Source organism: Stegodyphus dumicola, chromosome X2 (genome assembly GCF_044657685.1).
Source record: "Stegodyphus dumicola isolate Sdum_Otavi_A_Nest chromosome X2, ASM4465768v1".
Classification (NCBI taxonomy): domain Eukaryota; kingdom Metazoa; phylum Arthropoda; class Arachnida; order Araneae; family Eresidae; genus Stegodyphus; species Stegodyphus dumicola.
The window spans coordinates 51,996,894-52,022,375 of NC_140781.1; the positions used below are offsets into that span (position 1 = coordinate 51,996,894).

At 36.6% G+C, this 25,482-nt stretch overlaps 1 protein-coding gene across 1 annotated transcript; it reads right to left on the minus strand.

Moving 5' to 3' along the window:
• Positions 1–703: 703 nt before the first annotated feature.
• Positions 704–21,912, minus strand: LOC146992751 (uncharacterized). The gene is made up of 5 exons (XM_085808794.1): positions 21,815–21,912; positions 15,001–15,069; positions 13,578–13,655; positions 13,275–13,340; positions 704–878 (listed from the first exon to the last, which is right to left on the minus strand). Exons 1-5 carry the CDS (start codon positions 21,910–21,912, stop codon positions 875–877), a joined length of 315 nt encoding a protein of 104 aa, XP_085664920.1. The 3' UTR covers positions 704–874.
• Between the last annotated feature and the right edge of the window lie 3,570 nt (positions 21,913–25,482).

Consider the following 25,482-nt stretch of genomic DNA (forward strand, 5'->3'; position numbering starts at 1 on the left):
TTGTACGCAATAAATTCTGTTGTCAAGTGCCCTTCCCACAAAATTCTAAAATTTTATTGCTTGATGCTTCGCTGAATTTTACAATTTTGCTGTACCTAAATTCTGCCGTACCGGCAGTGATCATGATTTCAAATTCCCCCTCCCCGAGATTTACTGTGTTATCTGAAAAACAGCTCACAAGTTGCTAAAAATAGCTATAAAACTGGTTCCACAGCTTTTAGCAACGGCCTCCCGTTGTGCGTTTGGAAACTCAGCTTTTGAAAGAAAAGGAAGGGGAATAATTTCTCTCTGACTACAGTATAGATGAGGTCCGTGACTTTGTTTGAGCTACTGCAGAATGTTCTGAAGTACACTTTTTTCTGTTTCGGCAACATTCATCTTGAGAATTCAACACTTGTTCATTAGCCCTTAGTAATTGACAGAAATGCTTTTAGAAAGTAGTGAGTTCATTGATACCAACAAAATGATTGGTATCAATAAACTGGGGATACGTTAGTTTCAGTTGTTGGGTTCAAATGAACCTTTCAAATACTAAAAAAGTCCTTTTGCATAATCGAAAGAATTTCATCTGAGAATAATTTTTCTACTTAAAAATGAGTTTTGCAGTACTTTTTAAATACTACTTGTATTTTTATTTTCGAAAATTTTCATAAATATTGTAATTAATTATTTCCAATTTTAATAACTCGCAGAAAAAACACAATTTTCAAGAAATTTTTTTATTATGGTTATTCAAACTTATACTAATATACAGCATCTTTTATATTCCTTATACATTTGACACTGCATGCTTCAACCTGCATGTAAGTTTCTCTTCCTTAGTAACTCCTGACCCAGAGACGTCTCAATGAAAGCCAAATCATGCACAAAATTTTCACCTGAAAAAAAAAAAAAAAAAAGAAAATTATAAAATATTTTTAACACCATATTCTCGACCCCGCCCCAAAAAAAAAGAAATTGCAAGAAATACAAATTTCTAATAGAAAAATGCATTTTCAAACAGCTGAAATTGTTTCACAAATTAATAATGCAGATAGCAAATGTAACATATGGCACTATTGCCACTCAGTGCAATCTCTGCATATCCTAAATTCTGCTGGCTGATGTCTTCGTAAGTTCTGAACATTTTTTTGCCTCTAAATTTTGCTGCTCAGTGCCCTCTGCTAAATTATAAAATTTTGACTACCACTGGTTGCACAGGCCCTGATCAAAGCAAAGAGGCAAGATGCTACCTGCTATTGATAAACTGCCTTATAAATACCACAAATCTAAATAAATATCAGTTTTATTTCCAAAACAGAATTATCTCACAGCTAAAGCATTGCCTTTGCAGAAAATCTTCTAAATGGAAATAGAATTGCATCCACATTACATGTGCAGAATCCCAATAATTCATTATAAACAGTTCCAAACCATAGTTAGGCTTAGAACTCACAACAGTATTCGTCTTGGAAGTCTTCCTAAGGAAATGGTAGTATATTCAGGGAACATGTGGGCAAAATCATGACAGTATATCACAAGCCTAATTCTTGACCATACATACTAGAAAGATCACAGAAATTCCTCACAGGAAGCTAGATTCATATAACAAAATTTCTTGCAACATATGGCATATGGGAAAAAGCAAGGACATTATAATCACTAGCATAGTTTATACCCAAATGAGTTGCAGATGGTGCACTATGTGCTCACAGCTGATTATCACTAATGCAGATATATATTTACTAATATTTAGAAGATGATGTCAGAGGAATGATGAAGTATAGCAAAATATACAAAACATTAGTCCTTAAATCCAACACATTTTCTGATTTTCATACCATCTAGAATAATAGATTTGACGTTAGGTACAGTATCAGAATTTTGGGTACATGAAATGTGAAATGGTTTTTTATTTTCAGTCACCTTGTCTGTCCTTAATTAAGACTCGGAAATATTTATCATATTTTTTCACCACAAAAAAATGGTCCCTCAATAAGCAAATTCAAGTGCCTTTTTCACACGATCAGTTCTCACAAACACATGAGAACATGATCTCAAGTCTTTATGCATAAATATTTTATGTTTGTTAGCAGTTGATAAACTGGTGCTGATCCATAAAAGACAGTAAATTTGTTACAAATGGTTCAGGTTTAGTTTTAGTGGTAGGTAGTCGAAAAACTCACATGGTAACCTTATTTGCATAAAATATACCATTTGAGCTACAGAGTGATTAGTATCAGGACATATTGCAACTCTGAATCCTAGAAGGATTTCTGTCCATCTGATGTTGCTGTGAGCCTTTATTGCATTTTTTTAAGTTCTGAGAAACTGCTCAATTTTCCCACTGCAATGTGGGTGGTAGGGAGTGGAACGTAAAACTTTAGCACCACATACTTTTGCAAGGCTCTTGAAAGGCTGCGACTCAAACTGTCTTCCTTGATCTGAGATTATGGAACTAGGCACAACAAATCTGCTAATCCAATGATTGTAAAATGCTTTGACAACCATTTCTCTTGTGATATCTGGTAAAGAAACTACTTCTGCCTAACAGGAAAAAGGGTCAATAAATGTCAGATAATACGTCCTACCAGCAGATGGTGGTAATGGCCCAATCAGGTCAACTTGCACAATACTTAATCTAGCATGAGGTGCTTGGAACTCGGCTATTTTAGATATTGTATGCCTGTTGACTTTGCTCCTTTGACAATTAACAGGACTTTAAGTCTATTCGTGAATTTCTTTCTTTATATTTGGAAAGATAAATTTTTCAGTCATCTCGTTGACAGTTGTCCTGATACCAGAGGAGCAAAATTATGAATTTGATGAAACATTTGTTGTCTAAATTGCTTTGAAATAAAAGGCCTGATACTGGTTGTTGAGCTGTCACATCTTAATGTTTTCCAAAATGCTAATGTAGATGATTTAAATTTCAGTGAAGCACTACCTGTCATTAAATGTTGCAATTCTTCATTATATTCTTGAGCATCTGCTACTGCTTCATAGCCAGTAACTGAGACTACTTCAACTGCAACTAAATTTTCTTTGGCATCAATATGCTGAATATCAGTTGAAAATTCCGATATATACTGAAGTTGGTGTTGTTGTCTGGGTTATGCCTTCCCATTCTTTTGCTTCTATGCATATGACAGTGGCTTGTGATCATTAAGTATGATGAATTTGCGTCCTTCCGATACATGTTTAAAATGCTTGACAGAAAGATGTATTCCTAAGAATTCTCTGTCATAGGTACTATAAACCTTCTGTGCATTATTTAATGTTTTAGAGTAGAACACAATAGGTTTTCAGTCTTGTTCTTGTTCTTCCAATTGCTGCAATACTGATCCTATAGGAAAGTCTGATGCATCTGCACACAAAGGGTAATCCATTGGGAAACACAAAAGGGCACCATTGACTAAATCAGATTTGCACTTCTCAAACTGGTGAATTCCTTCATCTGTGCAGGCCTACCAGCGGCAGAGCGGTAAAATCGCTGAACACTGGTAGTTCGGTCCGAGGTTCGAATCCCGCGAACGGACTGGCTGCATGGGCGTTTTCGTGGTTTTCCCCATGTGTAACGTGTATATGAGCCAGTTTCCCTTAGAAAGTCCTCCACGAAGGCATCCCTTCTCTTAGGCAGATTGCCCTAGTGTGCTTTGCCATAATTAAATACACTAAACACCTTCATCTGTGCATGGAACTTTACAATGATCTTTTTTTATCACCCTTTAACATTTCGTGTATGATTCCTTGAGTTTCTGCAGCATTTTTCAAAAAGCATCGATAAAATTTTATCATGCCCATAAATGAACAAAGCTCATGTATTGTCGGTAATTTACATTGCAGATTACTTCAACCTTTTCTGGCAGCGAACAGGAACCTTCTGTAGTTATGAGGTAACCCATAACTTATGTTTAATATGTAATACATAATGTAATATCCCACCACATTACCCATTTCCAATCCTCAGATGTCCAGTGTCTTTTCTCGACACCACTGAAAATGAAGTCTTGCATGTCGGCAGAACTGAGTGATTTTCTTACAGGCACCAAAACTATGCATTCCTATCCCTCTGCAATTCGCTGCGCATAGTTCTAGCTGAAATTTGTTGGGAAGAGCCTTGGTTGACGATTTGTGATAGTTGAATCCGTGTTCTGCCGTACAATTCATCGGAGATACCGCCGATCACTGTCTTTGAAAACTATGCTCGAACTGCAGTTACATTTTTTAGAGAAGGATTTGAAATCGATGCCCCCACTAAATGTGCACCAACAATAAGCCCCTTTTTCAAATGGTGAACGATCTGCCGCCTTTTTTTCCCCATTTTACTTCATTCATCATGAAAAGCACTCTTACACCTCACTTTTACTGGCATTTTAACCAAGTATAATCCACATCATGGAAAAAATTTGGATATTTCATCCCTAGCATGCATTCAGATGAAAATCTGAAAGGTTTCTTATTGATTGGCCAGTGTGTGTGTTATTATATTATGCAACATGAGGCAGCATTAACATGTGGAGCTGGGAAGGCTTCTAATGATCACCTTTCTCTCTTGTGAGAGCAGGATGCACTGAAATTTGATGTCCTTATTTTTTAGCATGGTTATGAGTTTTGTAGACAAGTGGATCATCCACGTTCAAGATAGAAGCAATCATCTTTACACGATACTCAATTTTGTATGTCTTCTTCTCAAATATCATTGTATGGATGTCCTTCTAGCTGAATCAGGAGTCCTGAATTGTGATAGGATTAATGCAAGCCACTTGTTTGGTGTAGCAGAATCTATCTTGATTCTCCTGGGTTGCATCGTTGTCAGTGTACATGTCAGGCTGGGTAAGTAAGTAAGTAAGTTTTAGGCTTCCCTGCTCCGTGAACTAAATCACACTGCAGGCCTACTTCCCCTTTGGGCATGTCGTGGAGGTTCAACCTCCACTATTATCCTCCAAGGGAGCAGCACACCACCTGGATAAGACACCAGGCAGCACCGGTCGTCTAATGCTCCTACCAGTCGCTTGGGCGAGCCCGTCGCAGCGGGACATTACCCAGCGAATCTGGGGGAAAACCCCCGGGCTACTAGTACCATGCCGCGCTAGGACGTGCCAGACTCCGAGGCCGGCCAATAAGTGACCTTTCCCAGAGCCTTCAGAACCACTAAGTTCATAACTTTTATACCCCCGTGGCCGAGACTGCCTAGGTACAGATCCTAGCCAGTAGCTTCGCAGAGTTCTCTACGTCAACCCCCGGGGGGGGAATGTCAGGCTGGGTACTGGCATTTCTATTTCCATCAGCTTTTTTGCAGCATCAAAAACCTTCATTCTCATGTTAGCAGACACTTTTCTTACTCTTTCTGGCTGGTGACAAATAGTTTTATTTCTTCTTGGCTCATTGCCGGAATCTGAACTTCCGCCGATCGGCTTATAGCAGCTATCATCATTTAAATTTTCTTGCCTGCGGGGTCACCAGATTTTATAACTTTCATCATCCCCAGGTTGCTGTTCAATGCTATCCGCTTGCTTTGAAGAGTTTGGAAACTTTCATCTCTGGATGCTCATTTTTGCTTCTGCAGGAAATCGTTATGAGCAAGCATTTTAAGGTGTTTGAAGAAATCAAGGTCACATTCTTCAGCAGCAGTGAGAGGAACCACTACTTTCGAATATATATTCCAAGTTTGTGATCTCAGAAACAATAAACTGGAAAAAATTGCTCATTAATAATGCAGAAATCAGTAAAAAATTCAATAAAACCTTATGGCACGCTAGGCCTTCCTACAGTGCTCCTAACTGAAGTTGGCGCACCAAACTACTATAGCAGTATCAGGCGAAACACAAAGCGAGGGGAACTAGCAACTTAACGCTCACTGTCTCGGAGTCCTCTCCGCAAACGATATCTATACCCTCTTAAGCAATGTCCTTGCCTTATAAAGCACATGTTGTAGCATACAGGAAAGTCCCTCATGTCCAATAGAATTCCTGTAAATCCAACGTATCTTTTTGCTTTATAAAGCACATGTTGTAGCATACAGGAAATACCCAATGTCCAATAGAATTCCTGTACATAAAACGTGTCTTTTTACTCAGTACAATTGTAATTTCACTTTCGATGCCAAGTTATTAATTTCCAATACATTCAAAAATTTCTAAAGCCTATCAGAATACACAATGTAAATAATTGTATTGGAGATCTTTCTTTGTGGAGCTTTTCCTTGGAGAACTTGAGTTATACTGAAATTACTGATGAATGAAGCCAAAATATTTCATTGCAGACAATGTTTACATTGAAAAGTATAACACTTGGTGCAGAAAAGGCTCACAACAAGTTAGCAGCTATAAATGAAAGCACACAGGAATATTTGGAAGGATAACTGGATGAGGAAACATTCGGAAAGAGATATCTTCTGCAATGGGAATGAGCACAGGATATGTAATCTTCAAAAGTTGATTACTGAAATAAGGCAGAGTTCATCAGATACATTTTTTTACAGAAACAGTGACTTTGTGGAGGTCATTACAGAAATGTGGTTATACTTAAATTACTGATGAATAAAACCAAAATACTTCATTGTAGGCACTGTTTACTCTGAGAAAAACATGGTGCAGAAAATGTTCAAGTTAGCAGCTACGGGAAAAGCACACAGGAATATTTAGAAGCAGAAGTGGATGACAAAACATTTGGAAATGAGATCAATTTAATTTTCTGCAATGGCAGTGCAGCACTGGAGATGCTCTCTTCAAACATTGATTACTGAATTATGGTACAGTTATCAGACACATTTTTCTACAGAAGCAGTGACTTTGTGGAGGTCTTTCTTGGAGAAATGGAGTTATACTGGAATTGCAGAAGAATGAAACCAAAATACTTCACTTCAGGCATTGTTTTACATTGTGAAGTATAACACGTGGTGAAGAAAATGTTCACATGTTAGCAGCTATGGAGAAAGCACACAGGAATATTTAGAAGCAGAAGTGGATGTGGAAACATTCGGAAAAGAGATCAATTTAATTTTCAGCAATCGCGTGCAGCACTGGAGATGCTCTCTTCAAACATTGATTACTGAATTATGGTACAGTTATCAGACACATTTTTCTACAGAAGCAGTGACTTTGTGGAGGTCTTCCTTGGAGAAATGGAGTTATACTGGAATTACAGAAGAATGAAACCAAAATACTTCACTGCAGGCATTGTTTTACATTGTGAAGTATAACACGTGGTGAAGAAAATGTTCACATGTTAGCAGCTATGGAGAAAGCACACAGGAATATTTAGAAGCAGAAGTGGATGTGGAAACATTCGGAAAAGAGATCAATTTAATTTTCAGCAATCGCGTGCAGCACTGGAGATGTTCTCTTCAAACATTGATTACTGAATTATGGTACAGTTATCAGACACATTTTTCTGCAGAAGCAGTGACTTTGTGGAGGTCTTCCTTGGAGAAATGGAGTTATACTGGAATTACAGAAGAATGAAACCAAAATACTTCACTGCAGGCATCGTTTTACATTGTGAAGTATAACACGTGGTGAAGAAAATGTTCACATGTTAGCAGCTATGGAGAAAGCACACAGGAATATTTAGAAGCAGAAGTGGATGTGGAAACATTCGGAAAAGAGATCAATTTAATTTTCAGCAATCGCGTGCAGCACTGGAGATGCTCTCTTCAAACATTAATTACTGAATTATGGTACAGTTATCAGACACATTTTTCTACAGAAACAGTGACCTTGTGGAGGTCTTCCTTGGAGAAATGGAGTTATACTGGAATTACAGAAGAATGAAACCAAAATACTTCACTGCAGGCATTGTTTTACATTGTGAAGTATAACACGTAGTGCAGAAAATGTTCAAATGTTAGCAGCTATGGAGAAAGCACACAGGAATATTTAGAAGCAGAAGTGGACGTGGAAACATTCGGAAACGAGATCAGTTTAATTTTCAGCAATCGCACTGCAGCACAGGAGATCTTCAAAAATTGATTACTGAATTAGGGCAGAGTTCATCAGACATATATTTATTTCTTGTATTCAAATTAAGTATATGTAGATGTACATCACTTAATGGCTATCACTGTTTATAAGCAGGTGTATACAGTATGGTGGAGAAAATGTTCACAAAAAGTTAGCAGCTGCACAGAAAATATACAGGAATGTTTAGAGAACAAGCATATCAGGCCACATGAGTACTAGAACAAATTCAGAAAAGAAAAGATTTTCATTTTCTGCAACGGTAGGGCAAAAGAAACGATGCTATCTTTAATAATTAGTGGCAGTGCAGCACAGGAGACTATCTTCAAAAAATGACTGCTGAATTATGGCAGAGTTTATCAGACTTGTTTTGCTTTCTACAGAGGCAGTGACTTTATGGAGGTTTTCTTTACAGACATGTGGTTATTCAGAAGTTACTGATGATTGAAACCAAAAAACATCATTACAGGTATTGTTTACATAGCGAAGTATAACATGTGGCGCAGAAAATGTTTACAAGTTAGCAGCTATGGATCAAAGCACACAAGAATACTTAGAAACAGAAGTCGATTCGGAAACGAGATGACTTTAATTTGCTGCAATAGCAGTGCAGCACAGAAGATGTAATCTTCAAAAATTGATTACTGAATTGTCAGAATTCATCAGGCTTATTTTTCTACAGAAGCAGTGACTTTCTGGAGGTTTTCCTTGGAGAAATGGACTTATATTGGAGTTACACATGATTCAAACCAAAATACTTCTTTACCGCAATTATTTAAGTTCAGAGGTATAACATGTTGTGCAGAAAATATTCTCAACAAGTTATCAGCTATGGATCAAAGCACACAAGAATACTTAGAAACAGAAGTACATGAGGAAACATTCAGAAAAGAGATGACTTTAATTTTTTCCAATGTTAGTGCAGCACAGGTGATGCTATTTTAAAAAATTATTTATTGAATTATGACAGAGGTCATCAAACTTATTTTCTTTTTCACAGAAACTGTGACTTTATGGAAGTCTTCTTTGCATAAATGTAGTTTTACCAAAGTTACTGATGATTAAAACCAAAATATATGATTGCACGCATTATTTACACTGCAAAATATAACATGTGGTGCAGAAAATGTTCACAACAAGTTAGCAGCTATAAATGAAAGCACACAGGAATATTTAGAATGAGAAGTGGATGATGAAACATTCAGAAAAGAGATGCAATGGCAGTGCAGCACAGGAGATTCTAGCTTCAAGTATTGATTACAGAATTATGGCAGAATTGATCAGACGTATCTATTTCTGAAAGCAGAGACTTTTTGAACATATTTTTTTAGAGAAATGGGGTAATATTCTAATTAGGTATGGATTTAATCATAATGCTTTGTTGCAGGCATAGTTTTTATTCAGACGTAGAAAATGTTACGGTGTGCTGGCTTGGCTTGTTACTGATTACAAATCAAAAATAATTTTTGGTTTCCTGATTCTTTTCTCTCCTGCATTCTTTCTAGGAGATGAAATAATTTTATCTGCTTCTGAAATTTCAATTTCTCTTTTTTCTTGCGTTTGTTTTACAGAAGCAGTGGCCTGTTTTTGTTTCTCATTCTGTGCTCTAGCATCAACAATATACTTCGGTTCTCTAAGAGACATTTTTCTTGGTGCTCTTGGATCAACAAGCTCAGGAAGAATACAATTCACGTAAAATTTTTCGAGTTTTGGAACTAAACTGATCCAGAAAGTTTTGTCTTCGGGTATTCTTAATGTGATTGCATCTTCTCTGCACCATATATATAAATCACACCAATTCCTCTCTGTTATGGCTAACTGCCCTTGAATTTGAAAATAATATTTGTGGCTTTTCGGTAAATAAAGATTATTATCAGCATCCATCCGAAGACCAACAGAATTAGGCTTGCTGAAAAAGTCTGACAAGTCTGCTGAGAATCTGGCTGTATAAGGACATTTTATTTCAAGTAATCCATCTTCGTCTATCAATCCATCTGGCGAAGTACAAAGAAAGGGTTATTTAGGATCAATAAAAAGGCCACAACATCTTATGTTTTTTCCCATGTGCTTTTCCTTGTATTGATTTAAGGCTACTGCTTCGTTAGCCAAGCCATACTTTAATGCTTTAGTTGAAACGTTATCATTATATATGATACGTTTCACTAAAGCAGCACTGAGTGTTGTTGGACGCCTATCAGCAACATCTTTGAAAAAGGATGATGATATTCTTCTTGATCTTTCGTGACGCCATCTTTCAGATGATGACTGTCCACGTGTTACGGCCTCAAAAGAATCTTTTTTTGGAACTTCAATTGATATAAAATAATTTTTAGCTGCCAATTCATATGCTTCATCTGATAGGTCTGGTTTCTCAGGAAAATCACCATAAGAAATATCCCCACCTTTCTGAATATGTCCTGCTTTTCTCATATTTCTCTTTTTCTTCTCAGTGTCAAAAAGTCTACGTCTCTCAAGACGTTTTACATGGCGCTTATTTCTGGAAGCTAAGAATTTCAAAGTTGGAGTCCTGGGGCTACTTCCTGTTACAGCTTTTTGTGCATTTTTTTGCCACTGCTGTGCTGGATTTTGATAGCCATGACAGCAATACTCGCACGCCTGTTCATGCCACCAGCTTTGGAAAAATCAACTCTTTTTCCACCAGATGTTTTACACAGTTGACTCATGAAGCTTTCAGCAGGATTATTTGTGGCATTCCAAATAAGAGTACTGCTACACGATATCAGTACTCTTCCCACTTCTGCTTCAATAGCTTGCAACATACCCGAGGAAAAAATTTCATTGTATGTGCTGTCCAACTCTGCACCTTTCTTTGCACAAAAAGCACTACAAGCATCATGCTTGCCAAATACATGATGTGGCCCATTTCTCAAGTCAGATACTAATGCATCAATAGCTTCTTGTGTTTGCTGATAATGGCTAGGTAAAGCATGAGCTTTTATAGCTACTCTAGCACCTCTGACTAACAGTGGCATTTTAATTTTCAGCAATTTACGGGCAGCAATTCCTTTAGCCCCGGGGAAGCGCGCAGTATTTTGCTGAAGTTTCTCAAGAGCTCTGCGATATCTTCGAACAGCATGGTTAGCACATTCTACTTTGATCACCCGTCCTCCATATGAAACGCTTTCTTTCACATTGGCCATTGTGTTAGCATCTCCATCTCCAACAAGTCGAGTACAACGTATTTTGTGAACACACTGGAGATAATTCAGACCTTCCACAATGGCACTGCTTTCCATACCTGTAGAAGGCCCATTCCAATTTCGCCAACAAAGGTGCACTTTATTTGGCATCTTGCCATCTTCAATAGCACTGCATATAAGGCACACTTTGTTGCGAATTCCAACAAACAAAATTTTCTGGGTGACCATGCCTATAATAACAGATATGCCACTTGAAGCATTGTAACCATGCCCATAGCTTCTTTTACACCAACCTCCATCAACAATGACAGTTATACAGTGATAACCATCATTATCTTTATCATTGCGAAGTTCTGCCTGCCTTTTCTCCTCTTCTATAGCAGCACACATAGTTTCCTGTGCACATCCCTGTATTATTTTGCCAGTAGTTCGCTCACAAGAAGCAAAGGTCGAGTTGCTCATATACGGAATTTCCATGATGCTAAACTTTTCCTCCTCTTGTGAAAATCCACTGCCAGTAGATAACGCACCTAATACTGCAAGCTGATTTAGGCTGCTTTTCTCCATATCAGAACAAATTGTTGCCATTTCCCCACATAAAATTTTATCACATTTTGGCTTATTTGATGACAGCAAAGCACTTGATCTTCCTAAGAGGAGGAATGCTTTCATGGAGGACTTTCTAAGGGAAATAGCTCATATACACGGGGAAAACCATGAAAACGCCCATGCAGGCAGCCCATTCGCAATTAGGTTTAGGAAATTTAGGCAACAGATAGCAAATAAATTAACAATAATAATACACTGGATTACCAGTATATTACTACAAGAAGATGAGTCATCTTCACAACTGCTGCTTCCATGCTCGCAGTGTCATTTGCTCGTGCAGTATTAGTCAGTACTTTGTGTGCCGGAGGTTTCACATGAAGGGCCTCTACACCTGAGTATAAAATGTTCGTGTTCCAGTAAACACTGAATTCAGAGGGGCAAGAATAACTCTTTCATGGTGGATAACTCAGTTACCAAATGGCTTTCTAAGGCTCTATTCAAGCCGTTGTATAAATGTCATAATTCCCAACTAACAACGCTTTGTAGTCAGACCTTGCTATGTCACAAAAAATAGTTTGGGCTTTAAGCTTGAAGTTTTCAACTTTGTGCCGACTTGATATAAGAGTCGGCCAATCAGAGCATATACATAAAACCTATTGAGAGAGAAAGCTGTAGACACATACATGCATGCACAAATTTAGCTTCTCTAATTGGCTATGGCTTAGACCCTCTCTCGCAGGTGTGAATGGAGCTCCCACATTTTGTGCCTTATGATTATGCGTCTATGACATTTATACCATCATGTGAACGGAGCCTTAGGATGGCATACTAAGAAGATGCACTGTCTTGTGGGGATAAGCAATTTATACTCCTAAGCCTAAAAAAAAACTTGGAAAAAAAAAGATCACGACTTAAATTTGTTGTCTAATTGCTCTAATTTGAGGCACATTACTAGAGGAAAGCAAAGGTAGTAATCAGAATTATTTAAAAAATTTTATCCTTATATTTTTCTTAAAAATTCTGTAAAATAATAAAATTTTTGGTTTTCCTCAAATAAATATATATGGAAAAAATAATAGCCACATAATCACAGATTTCATTTTTATTTTCAGCAATTTACGGGCAGCAATTCCTTTAGCCCCGGGGAAGCGCGCAGTATTTTGCTGAAGTTTCTCAAGAGCTCTGCGATATCTTCGAACAGCGTTCTGCGTTATATTTTATTAACAAAATTTAAATTATTAAAAATCTCTTTCATGAAGGGAACATAAAACATCATGAAAACAATGAAAAAGAAGCAATATTTAAAAAAGATAGTAGGCTTATTGATGAGGCTCCCATCAAAAGAATCAAACCCCAAAATATTTTCATTTGCTTCAGTGTCCCGTCTGAAAATTTCACTGATTTCAATGAATATATTTTTAAAAAAATCTTTTATTTTCAAGTTCTTTCATGCAAAACGTCCAAATTTGGTACAAATCAAATTCATCCCCCTCTTTTTGATAGCTACAATATTATATTTAACAGTTTTAATAGCTATCAGTATGTAAACAACATAATGTAACACCATAAAAGAAAAACATAAATGATGACATTTTAATTTTGGCATAGAGAAATACATATTTACCCCAAAAGAGAGCTTGTATTTCTACCTTCTACGTCAGAGTCAATAACTGAAATGTCCAGATCAGAACTGAGAAGAAAAGAACCATAATTAGTTTAATTAAGATACAATGACACACCGACCAAGTATTAATTTGAGAGTCAAGCAACAAAAATCAGCATCATATTTTGAAATATTCACTATTTGAAAATATAACGCTGATTTTGGTTGCTTGACTTCTAAATTAATACATAATTAGTTAACCATAATTAAGTAACTGTAATATCATGCACAGCTAATATCTATTTTAAAAATAAACCAACTTACCTCAGGAAAGCCTGGTTTGTCTTAGGAACATCAGCTGTAACTTCTGGCGTAGAAAAGTCAAATGTTTCACTTCCGGACCTAAGAATGAAAGAAATAAACTGCTATAACATAATTAAAAAAAAACATGAATAAATAAATAACACATAACAAATTTAAGCATTAAGCTATGTATGACTACCACCCATCTCAGACAGTGCGACAGATATTGCTGTATACTGTTTCGCCATACCCTGTGTAGCTATTATATCATACTGTATAACCACAGTTTAGAAAAATTACAAAATGTGTTATTTATATCTATCTAAAATGGTACATTACTACATGATTTGTAAGAATAAATTAGAGGGCTCTGCGAATGAAATTCCTCCCAATTAAAAAATGTAGGAATAAAGAAAATGCAGGAATTGCAAATGCAGAAATGAAAAAGGGATTATATTTTTTGTACAGAATCCAGATGACATATTTTTCAACATTTTAGAAATTTCAATATTAGTTTTAGGGGCATAAAATATTAGGCCCCTAAAAGCAGAATATAGTTTTTAAATGTTCAGATAATCTTCCTATGAGAAGAATTCCTTTGAGAAGTACACATCTGAACCACAATTAAAAAACATGTACAAGAACAGAGCTGAGGACTTCTGTTTGCAGAAAGTCTGTCACATAACATATGAAAAGTTTCTTATTGGTAGATTTTTGATCAGACAGATATTTTATTGTTATACAGAGAAAGCATTCACTCCCTTTATACTGGAGATAATTCAATTTGGACAATGGCAAAAGGGCTAAGCAAGCCTGAGCGTATTGGTCCCATTCTTGGCACTAGTTTGGTTTATGCTCAAAATACACAGCAGATATTTTCTAATTACCTGCATCCCAATATCAATTCAATTCAGCTTTTGGTGGAATTTACCATTTGTGACATATTTTTCAAAAACTACACTTCACAACATGCATACATGACAAATACACAGAACCATAAATAAACAAGCAATAATATATATTTATATATAAATTTTACTAAATGATCATAAAATGTTCCAACGCTAAAAGAAAGTTTTAACATCCATGTAAATGACATAATAAAAAAAAGCAAGTTGAACAGCGAGCACATGAATAAATGTGCATACACCTGTAAAAATATACCATAGGTAACTGACAAAGCATTTCGTAGCAAACATATGACTATAAAATTTCCAATAATACATGTAATGATGGTGAATTCAATTTAGATCGCAAGAACATGCTCATACTTTTGAAAAGATTCAATTATTTCAGCAATTCCTTGTGAATTGGAATTTACCCTTTCAATATTTCCCAACAATTTAGTGTGAATGGAGGAATAAATTGTTATAACAGAATTAAACAATTATTAGCATCCCCTCATACACAAACATACAAAAAAAAAAAAAAAAAAAAAACTTACTTTGTAAAAAAATCATCCGGGCAATGATTCTCCTTTGACACAGATGCAGTTGTATCAATAATTTCTGACCTTCAATAAAAAAAATACGCATATTTTACTTCGGAATTAACTTACTACGAAATCATAAACACGGGGTAGTCGATATAAATAATAAATTATTTCTCACCTTTCGAAAACATCCGCTTGTTCGGAATCTTCCACATCTCGGGAATTTAATTTCATATTTTTTTCTTGAGCTCGACGTTTACGCTGAATTCTGGATCTTTTATTAAAACCAGGATGTTTTTTCGGTCGTCCCTGATATTTTCGCATATTTTTTGCAAACTGACCACAGTACAAATAAATGTAAACAAAACGAGTGCGGAATAGCAATGCAATAGGGTTGCCGTAAACGTCATTCTTCTGACAGCTGACAATGTTTAGTGAAAAATGTGTATAAAGGAATATATGAAACGCTTCTAAATATTATTTAGAAAAAAATATGATTTATAACTGATATCAAAATCAATTACTTCGTGAATTTTTGCAGAAATAAGATTACAATGTTAAATTTTAACTCGTAGCGCCATTTATTGATGGCTTTCCAAACTACACATTAAAATTACGTATTTCAAACTAATTTTTTTTAAATATAATATTTAAGTAAATTTCATTTCAAACCTGATTCTAACATTGTGATTCGAAAACTGACCTATTGCTTTATATTTCTGCCAAATTTCACGCAACATAGTTTCTTAATTAGCGATTCTGCGTGTAAAAAAATTTTTAGTATTGTAATGCTGCTGTAGTAGACCACCTTAAAGTGTTAACGTGAAAGTGTTATTAAGTTTCGATATTGCATGGTGTACGTACTATTTTCAAGTGTTAATTGATTTACGCAAAAAGTGATTTAAAGTGTTTACATTCTGTCAACGGTGATTTATAGTGTGATTTAACGTGATTAAAAGTGATCCAAAGTGTTAACGTGTCTGCAATTTACTTGCTGGTCACTATTGATTATAGCACTCAATATTTATGTATTAAAATGTACCAGTTACATCCAACCCAGCAATAATTCCAGAATTTTCTAATAATATACAAGGCATTTATGTGGTGTTCTTAAAGTGGAAAAGTGTGTTATTGTGTCAAATTATCGTGAAAGTTATGTACGTGGCACAGGTGAAAAGTGATTTAAAGTGTTATTAAGTGTTGATATTGTATGGTGAAAGTGTTTTCAAGTGTTAAGTGATTTACACGAAAAGTGATTTAAAAAGTTTACGTTCTGTCAACGGTGATAGTTCTGTCAACGGTGATAACAGTTGCCGGGTACATTATAACGGCTTAAGAAATTCAGAGCACAGTACAGATGCGAGTACACAAGTTCACATATCTCGGCGAAGCGGAGACGCACACATTTGTTGAAGTAGTTCCACTTGACTGCCGGGGAAAATTCTCTCCCCGTCAGCCTGTAGGTTTGCCAAACGGGTTTACTGTTTCGTCAATTGGCGCTTTTCTGTACAGTTTTTAAGTCCGTATCGCCTGTTTGGCGCTGCCGCTGCATACTCCCTCCGCAGTGTCAACGAAATGTGACATACCGATGCGGGGGTCGGATTAATCGTCCAGAACGGGTGATACAAATGTCCGAAGTTTTTTTCACACTCTTGGAAGCAACTTGAGAAGAGTCCATGGTTACAAAAGCGGGTTTCAGTCTATCTATGGAGATCGTTTGCTTAGTCCCTTTTATTTCGAGATCAAACGTTTTATCTCGTCTTTCTAGCACCTTAAATGGTCCATCATAAGGAGTTTGAAGTGGTTTTCTAACTCCGTCGTGTCGAACAAACACATATGTGGACTTGTGAAGGCGTGGATGAATGAAACATGTTCGCTGGCCGTGGCTAGAAGTCGTGGTCGGGCGGACACTGGCAAAGTAAGATTTTAAATCCTCCACAAACTGTTTGGGGGACGCATTCGGAGGTGTCGGATTGAAAAATTCTCCTGGGAGACGGATAGTCTTTCCATACACCAGTTCAGAAGTGGTTGCTCCTATGTCCTCTTTGAGAGCGGGGCGGAAACCCATCAGCAGCGTTGGAAGGGCAGCCACCCAGTCACTGGTATCGTGCGCTTTTAAGGCAGCTTTCAAAGGACGGTGGAATTCCTCGATCAGTCCATTCGCCTGTGGGGGGTACGGAGACGTCCTGATCCTCTTGATTCCCAATAAATGGGAAAGGGCTCGAAATAAGCCGCTTTCAGACTGTCGCCCTTGGTCGGTAGTAACAACAGTCGGACAACCAAATCGAGTAATCCAGTGGTTATAGAAAGCCTGTGCTACTGTGCGTGCTGTTATGTCTGGTATCGGTACTGCTTCGGGCCATCTAGTAAATCTATCTATCATAGTTAGACAGTAATAATTATTTTGAGAAGGAGGTAGGGGACCAACAAGGTCAAGGTGGACGTGATCAAACCTCTGTGATTGGTCTGGAAACTTCATTAACAGGGTTCTAGTATGCCTGCTTACTTTTGCTTTCTGGCACGGAATGCACTGCCGTGCCCATTTCGCGCAATCTTTGCGGATGGAAGACCAAACAAACCGTGAACATACTAACTTTGTTGATGCGCGAATGCCGGGGTGAGACAAATTGTGCAAGGTGGCAAAAACTTTCTCACGGAATGCCGGAGGAATGTAAGGACGGGCGTTACCTGTTGACACATCGCAATATATCGGTAAGCTACAATTCGGTAAGGTAACTTTTTTGAGATATAGAACTTTTGACTCTTTAAGCAATGTTTGTAATTCTGGGTCGATTTCTTGCATTTTAGCGATTTCCTCATAGTCGATAGGGTTAGGCATGCTTATTGCTTCTATACGCGAAAGTACGTCGGCAGCGATATTCTCCGAACCTTTTATATGGCGAATTTCAGTGGTGAATTGTGAGATAAAGTCTAACTGCCTAGCCTGACGAGGTGAACACTTATCCAAACGCTGTCGGAATGCATACGTGAGCGGTTTGTGATCGGTGATTAAAGAAAAGTTCCGTGCTTCCAACATATGCTTAAAATGCCTAATAGCAGCATAGGCTGCCAATAGCTCTCGATCATACGCACTATAGTTCCTTTCCGCCTGCGAAAGCTTTCGTGAGAAAAATGCGAGAGGCTGTAAATTTCTATCAACTATTTATGATAGCGTTCCACCGATCGCGAAGTCTGACGCATCAACCTGTAAAACCAACTGGGCATCTTTCTTCGGGTGTGCCAAAAGAACAGCATTAGCGATTAGCTGTTTCCACTTTTGAAATTCACTCCGCGCTTCCTCAGACAAATTCAGGATTGTCTTATCATTTTTCTTAGCCCCTTTTAAATACGAAGTTAAATGTATTTGATTCTGGGCTACGTTGGGTAAAAATCGACGGTAAAAATTTAAAAATCCTAAAAATCTCTGCAAATCTTTTACCGTTTTAGGAAGTGGGTAGTTAAGTATCGGTTCCACTTTGTTCGTCAGAGGCTTGGTACCATCTTTATTGATTATATGGCCTAAAAAAGATATTTCCGGAACGCCGAAAACACATTTCGAAGCGTTAATTGTCAATCCATATGAAGTTAATCTTTCAAAAACAGTACGTAGGTGAGATTTATGCTCATCTTCCGTATCACTAAATATCAAAATATCATCTAAGTAGACGTAGGCGAATTTTAGATGTCCAAGAATTTCGTTCATAAACCTTTGAAAGGTTTGAGCTGCTCCGCACAGTCCGAAATTTAAAAACGGAAATTCGAAAAGACCAAATGGGGTGCAAACTGCAGTTTTCGGTATATGATCCGGATGGACTGGTATATGATGATATGCCCGAACGATATCAATTTTTGGAAAAATTGTCTTTCCGCTAAGCGTATTATTAAAGTCTTGTAAATGCGGGATAGAGTATCTGTTGGGTTCGGTTCACGCGTTTAGTTTTCGGTAGTCTCCTACTGGCAGTATGTCGCCCGAACTTTTAGAAATTACATGAAGAGGTGATGACCATGCTGATTTTTATGGTCTACAAATACCTTGATCTATCATAAATTGAAATTCTTTTTTTACTTCTTCGTATAACTTAGGGCTTAACCTACGCGGTTTACTGTGCACAGGAGGACCGTTTGTTTCGATGTAATGAACCGTACTATGCTTTACTCTACCCGAATCGGATTTTAACTTCAGTACTTCCGGAAAGTCTTTCGAGATTCTGTGATATGGTGAATCACCAGATATTAACTTTACCGAAAAATAATTTTTAGAATCGGAAAGAGAACCAATACGAGTTAATTTCTTAGTATTATCGATAAGCCTACCTCGTTTTAAATCGATTAAAAGATCAAAATGCCTTAAAAACTCGGCTCCTATTATAGGCACTGGTACATCGGCGATTAAAAACTTTCAAGAAAAGTTTCGTCTAAGTCCTAAATTCACAGTTAACAATTTTGTTCCATACGTAGAAATTCTGGAATTATTCGCGGCAAATAATTGAAGCGAATCAGGATGCATTTTCTTAAACTTAGAAGTCGGTGTCACACATGAAACATCCGAGCCCGAATCAATCAAAAAGTTTAAATTTAATCTGTTATCGTAAACGTGTAAACGACAGGAATGCGCGACTGCCGATGAATTTCGATCGACAGCCGCTATTACTAGTTTTCCTGGGCCGTAGTGTTCTGAGAAAAGGAACAAGGTGCTCGACATTTTCGTGCATTATTACCGAATCGCGAATGAAAATAACAATAATTGTTCACACGCTCTCGGGAATGCCCACGCGAAAAACTACGTGCTCTGTTATGTTGATCCCGGGAGAAATTATTCCTCGTTTTTCCGCGGGAGAGTCGCTCGACTTGTTTACTTAGGGCAGAGATTTCACTCCTTAAGGAGTTAAGCTCCTCGAGGGGGGGGGCACCAGAATCGTTAGGGTTTCTGGGGGAACTCGCCGAAGCTGCCTGGACCGCGAACACGCTGTTGTTCGTTGGCGTGCGCACTTCAGCTATCTTGTTAGCCATTTTTGCTAAATTGTCTAAGGATTCCTAACTTATTGATAAAATGGCATGCACCTCGGAAGGTAACCTTTGCAGCCATAATGATTTTAAAAATTCGTCAGTTATACAGTTTCCACCTAATTCTCTCATTTTTCTCAATAAGTGAGATGGTTTGTCGTCCCCTAAATGCAATTCAGAAATAAGTCTGCGTATTTGCTCGCTTTCCGAATCTGAGAATTCTACTATTAACCTAGCTTTAAGGGCATCATATTTAGCCGTCGCTGGGGGATTAAATAAAATATCTGATACTGCGGAAAGAGTTTCAGGGTCTATCGAAGAAACCACGTGGTTGTATTTTGTACTATCGCTACTAATCTTCGCTAAAGCAAAGTTACTTTCAACTTGAATAAACCAAAGTTTAACATTTTTTTTCCATAAAGGGGGAATTTTAACTGCCACGTGTGAGATTTGTGGCTCCTGAACCGCCATATTCGATTCCTCGTTGGTTTGGCCTTCCGATCCTGGCATGGTTGCCAATTATAAATATATCGTAAATCGTAAACTTAATGTTTTGCACTATACCTTATCAAAACAGTATCAATTTAGAATAAAATAATGAAGACATTCAATATCTCAATAAAAGTGTGAGCACAAATATTACCCAAAGATCAATTTTAAACAATCAATAATTAAATTAAAACTATAATTTTAGAGCAAAACATATCACAAAAACATAATTAAGACCAATCACAGATAATTAAAAAAATTTGACCACATACCTGTAAATCCTCCTTAAGTGTGATAAACCACGTGTAATCCGTACGATAAAATGAGGAGGAAATAAATAGGGTGGAGCCTTTATCAGTCATAAGGAAGAGCATTGGCATCAAAATAAGGCATATTTTTAGTTTTTTAACAAAGATTGAGACAGATAGTCATTAGGGATCGAAACAGAAGGAGCGAGGGACAGGGTCACCAATGATGTACGTGTGGGTAACACGTGCATACGAAAATATCCCTAACATTAACTAGGAAAGCCGAAATCTTAGTTAAGATAGACATGTTACAATTAATAATCAAATTTAATAAGGAAAAGTAACAGTTGCCGGGTACATTATAACGGCTTAAGAAATTCAGAGCACAGTACAGATGCGAGTACACAAGTTCACATATCTCGGCGAAGCGGAGACGCACACATTTGTTGAAGTAGTTCCACTTGACTGCCGGTGAAAATTCTTCTCTCCCCGTCAGCCTGTAGGTTTGCCAAACGGGTTTACTGTTTCGCCAATTGGCGCTTTTCTGTACAGTTTTTAAGTCCGTATCGCCTGTTTGGCGCTGCCGCTGCAAGCTGTTTACTTTACCAATAACAGTGTATCCGAATTTAGTCCCAACTACAGTTACACCGGAGTTCAGTTTCAGAGAACTGCCAGTAATAATGTCCCCAATGGCATCTGCTCCTAAAAGCAACTCAATGTCATATTCTTTAGCTTACAAATCAGGCAAGGTAATATTTTTTTCTTTTAATTCTTTTAGGGTATTGGGATCAACTACTTTTGGAACACATCCATATATTTTGTTCTGAGAAAGTACTTCAAAGTTATGGTCATAAGTGCCCTCAAAATTTCTTAAATTAACATCAAACACTAAATGGGAATGAGGACTTGTCTCTCTCCTCCCAAACAAACCGTGTATAATGGTTTGTTTCGATTTAGGACGCAGTTGCAAAAATGCGATAACCCTTTCTGAAAGATAAGATTTCTGAGAACCACTGTCCAAAATCGCACGAATTGTAAGTTGTCTACGCTCAAAAACTATTTGTAAAACATGTGTTTGCAAATACACATTTTCATTAACAGTTGACTGATTAGACAACACATTACTGGAAATAACAGTACTGTCAGTTTCATTTGGCTTTACAGGTTCGCCATTTGAGCACATAATGGTATAGCGAAATTTATCACATGTTAAACATTTTACTTTAGTTTTGCATGCCCGTGAACTATATTCAACTCGTAGGCAGCGAAAACAGGCGCGCTTTTGCACCAAAAGCTTTCGTTTATCTTCTAAAGACATTTTGTGAGCAGAAAATCATTCGGCAGAATTGTGGGATTTTTCACAAAAAATACAACGTAAATTTCGCCTACCTGTATTGTCTTGAACATTTACCAAGGCAGCAGCTGTAGAGAAACCCGGATCATCACAATGCGGACGCAAATGTGCAGAACGTGAAGCTCCCAACCCGGTACGAGCGAGCTTAATCATTTCCTCATTTTGCACTTCATGTCGAGAAAGCACAAAAGTTTATCCAACGAACGCGCACTATCTTGCTGTGACGCAGTATCTTCTATCGAGCGGCTTCTTTCCCAAGCACGAAGAACAGTCTCTGGTAAACAGGACTCAACAAGTGGCTCTAGAAATTCTGCAAATTTTTCCTTAGTTCTACCGAGACTTTCAAGAGCCATAAGCTTGTTCTTAAGTAAATCATAAAGTTCAGCTAAATCTACTTTAATCCTACCAGCAGCATTTTTCATTACTATGGAAAGTAGATCCCGTACATAAATCTGAACCAAAAGTTCATCTCTCCCGAAGCGTGCTTTAAGTTGTGCGATCACCTTTGAATAGTTTTCTTTAGTTGGCGGAAAACTTGTTACGAGTCTTGACGCTTTAGAATCTGCTACCACACATTGTAAAAGATATTGAAATTTATCTTCATCGACGATAGAGTTATCTATGTGGATTTTCTCAAACTGGGACCAGAAAGCAAGAAAGTCTTTCGGTTCTCCACTAAATTTCTTCAATTCAAGTTTCGGAAGCTTGAATTTCCTTTTTTGCTCGGTTGTTGTTCCTTCCGTAACCGAATTTCCCTTCTTTGAATTTTCTAACAGTGAACAAATTAAGCAGAACTTGTCCGTATTTTTCTGCTTTCAAAAAATCTTCGGAATATTCATCTTGAAGGGCATCATCATTCAGCAACAAATTCGAAACTTCTTTTTGAGTTGTTTCCAAACGTGAGAGTTTGTCTTGAATCTGCCGAAACAACGTACTGACTTCGTCACTTCCTAAACTTTTGTTTTCGATCTTCTGAGCTATATCGTTGCAGCATACCGTAAACGCTGTTCTCAGCAACTCTCGTTTTGCTTTCAAAACTTTTATATCCATATAAAGTATAGCCATATAAATATAAAGTAGCGGACGCCAAATTTACTATGTTGCAACTCTCAGGGCTACAACGTGCAGGTTACAAATTAAATATTCACAGCAGGGATTATTAATATAAAGATTTAATATGGATATCTCACAAAGCTGAAAAACGTTACATTACTCTAAGAACTACATACATATAACTGAGTGAGAAGGGAATTTCCCCGTTTAGTTCGCAGTTAAAGGAAAAAATAAGAATAATAAAAAATAGTCCAATCAGATGCGGCGCTCCTTCTGTTGACCTTCGCCGAACCATTATGTAATCGTCTATCTGCAGCCGCCGTCTCCAACACATTTATAATTACTTCTCAAATATCTTGCTGTTATCATAAACAATTACCAAGGACTTCAGTTTACTTAATTAAATTAAATAAATCATGAAGGAAATACTGCAAAATTTTCACTATCACATTCTGTAAGTTGGAGATGATTTATATTTATGACAATTAAAATCAAAAATGAAACAAACTATTTTTAGTTTATTCTTATAGCATTTAAATCCACTTTTATTAATTGCATACAGCATTATTTTATGACTTCAGGAAATATTAATTTATTAAAATTTTTTTAGACTTCTCTGTTCTTAATGCATTATATATATATAAAATACTATAAAGATGAGGAAATGTTTAATGCAAATTACTCTTTCCATTAAATAAGGCATATGTAACTAAATATGTGTTTAAATACTACAAAATATGTATCCTTTTAGCAGGTTTAATGAAATTTTTATATTTATACTGCAGCTAAAAAATGAAATACAATACCATTGCATTTTGTCGAATTTTGAACAATTAAAACTTGAGAGCATTACCATGTCTAACAGCACACAAATTTATCGCATACATATTTCTAAAAAGTTATTATTATTTCTAATTCGTACAATAAATACTAAAAATATTAAATGTGCTATAAACTAAATATCAGACTGAGGCTACAAATGTCCCAGAACAAATATACTGCAAATATGTTTAGTCTGAGAACTTAGGTCTGTTTAAGCCAGATATTTCTAGCAACTGTGAAGTAAAACTGACACTCTATAGGCAAATTTAAAGTTCCTCTGAATTTATATTACTGTACATAACTATGAATATGATATGAAAGCGCCCATTGACTTATTTTATTGCACTACGATATGAAAGCACACATTGCAAGAAAGAAAGTACAAGAAAATGTTTATAGATTACTTGCAACCAATGCACATAAAATAAATACTAAAAAGCTACAGAATAAACCATGTTTGAACATCGATGAGTACAGGGAAGCATAACAAAGCAAATGAAAACAGAAAATAAAGCATTAAATAAATATTTACAGGCGCAAGACACTTATTTTTACATATATTATCAATATTTTATATTTTATTCAATTATGTGATATTTCTAATTTAATACTCTTTGCTTGATAAGCAAGCAGCAAACATAATAATATTTTCCGAATACGTATCCCGATCTGCTGCTACGGATAATCCTTTAGCAGGGAAAAAGTATCACGCTGTCCTCCTAGAAGAAGTACGTCATCGGATGACAACCATAACGTGGCCTACCATAATAAGCTGTTTTTCCCCGTTTTGGCGTTAAGGCTGTTCTCCGAACCTTATCCTAATTGGATATTCTGAAGCTGTCATTTCAATATTCATATAGAAATTATAAATTTATTCATTATTCCATAATGTAATGGATAATTCTAAGCAAATGCAATCTAATGTGCTTTCAGCTGTTGCAAAAAGTGCCTTCAAAGCTTCTTAACTAGGGCAATTAAAATAATGCCGATATCTTAAGTAAAATCCATTGTACGAAATATGAGATACTGAATATCATGAAAAGTAATAAACATATTGCTCATTAAGTAGAACAATTCTATGTTCAGATACATGTTTATGAGACTGCCTTCATCGTCACCATTTTGACGGTATTTACTAACAGTGAATTCTGTGGATGTATAGCAGAGTAAAAATATTATATTATTAATTGTTATTTTACCGGCTCGAAAGTAGCTGATGATCACTTCTTTCACCGAATCAATTGGGCGCAAGCAATTCCACGCTTCAGCAACATCACATCGATGTGTATGCCAAAATGAAATTTTAATCGAAGTGCACAGATTCTTTTTTACATACTCATCACGACATCTTGTATACTTATTATTTTTTTAAATTCTGACATGCAAAGCAGCTAAACATTCTTTATTTCTGAAACTAGCCTTATTTCTTATTTAGTCTTGCATGTTGACACACATGGAAGACACTACTTCGTAGGAATATCCATCAAATAAAATTTTATAAAGTTCATTTTACACTTCGTTTGA

What these genes read in the sequence shown, in the direction of transcription:
- LOC146992751 (XM_085808794.1), bottom strand. Translation starts at nt 21,912, where the DNA reads ATGTGCTCAAATGGCGAACCTGTAAAGCCAAATGAAACTGACAGTACT. An exon ending in CCGGATGATTTTTTTACAAA is followed by an intron (nt 13,656 to 15,000) that starts GTAAGTTTTTTT and finishes TTTCATTCTTAG; the next exon opens with GTCCGGAAGTGAAACATTTG. An exon ending in ACAAACCAGGCTTTCCTGAG is followed by an intron (nt 13,341 to 13,577) that starts GTAAGTTGGTTT and finishes TTTTCTTCTCAG; the next exon opens with TTCTGATCTGGACATTTCAG.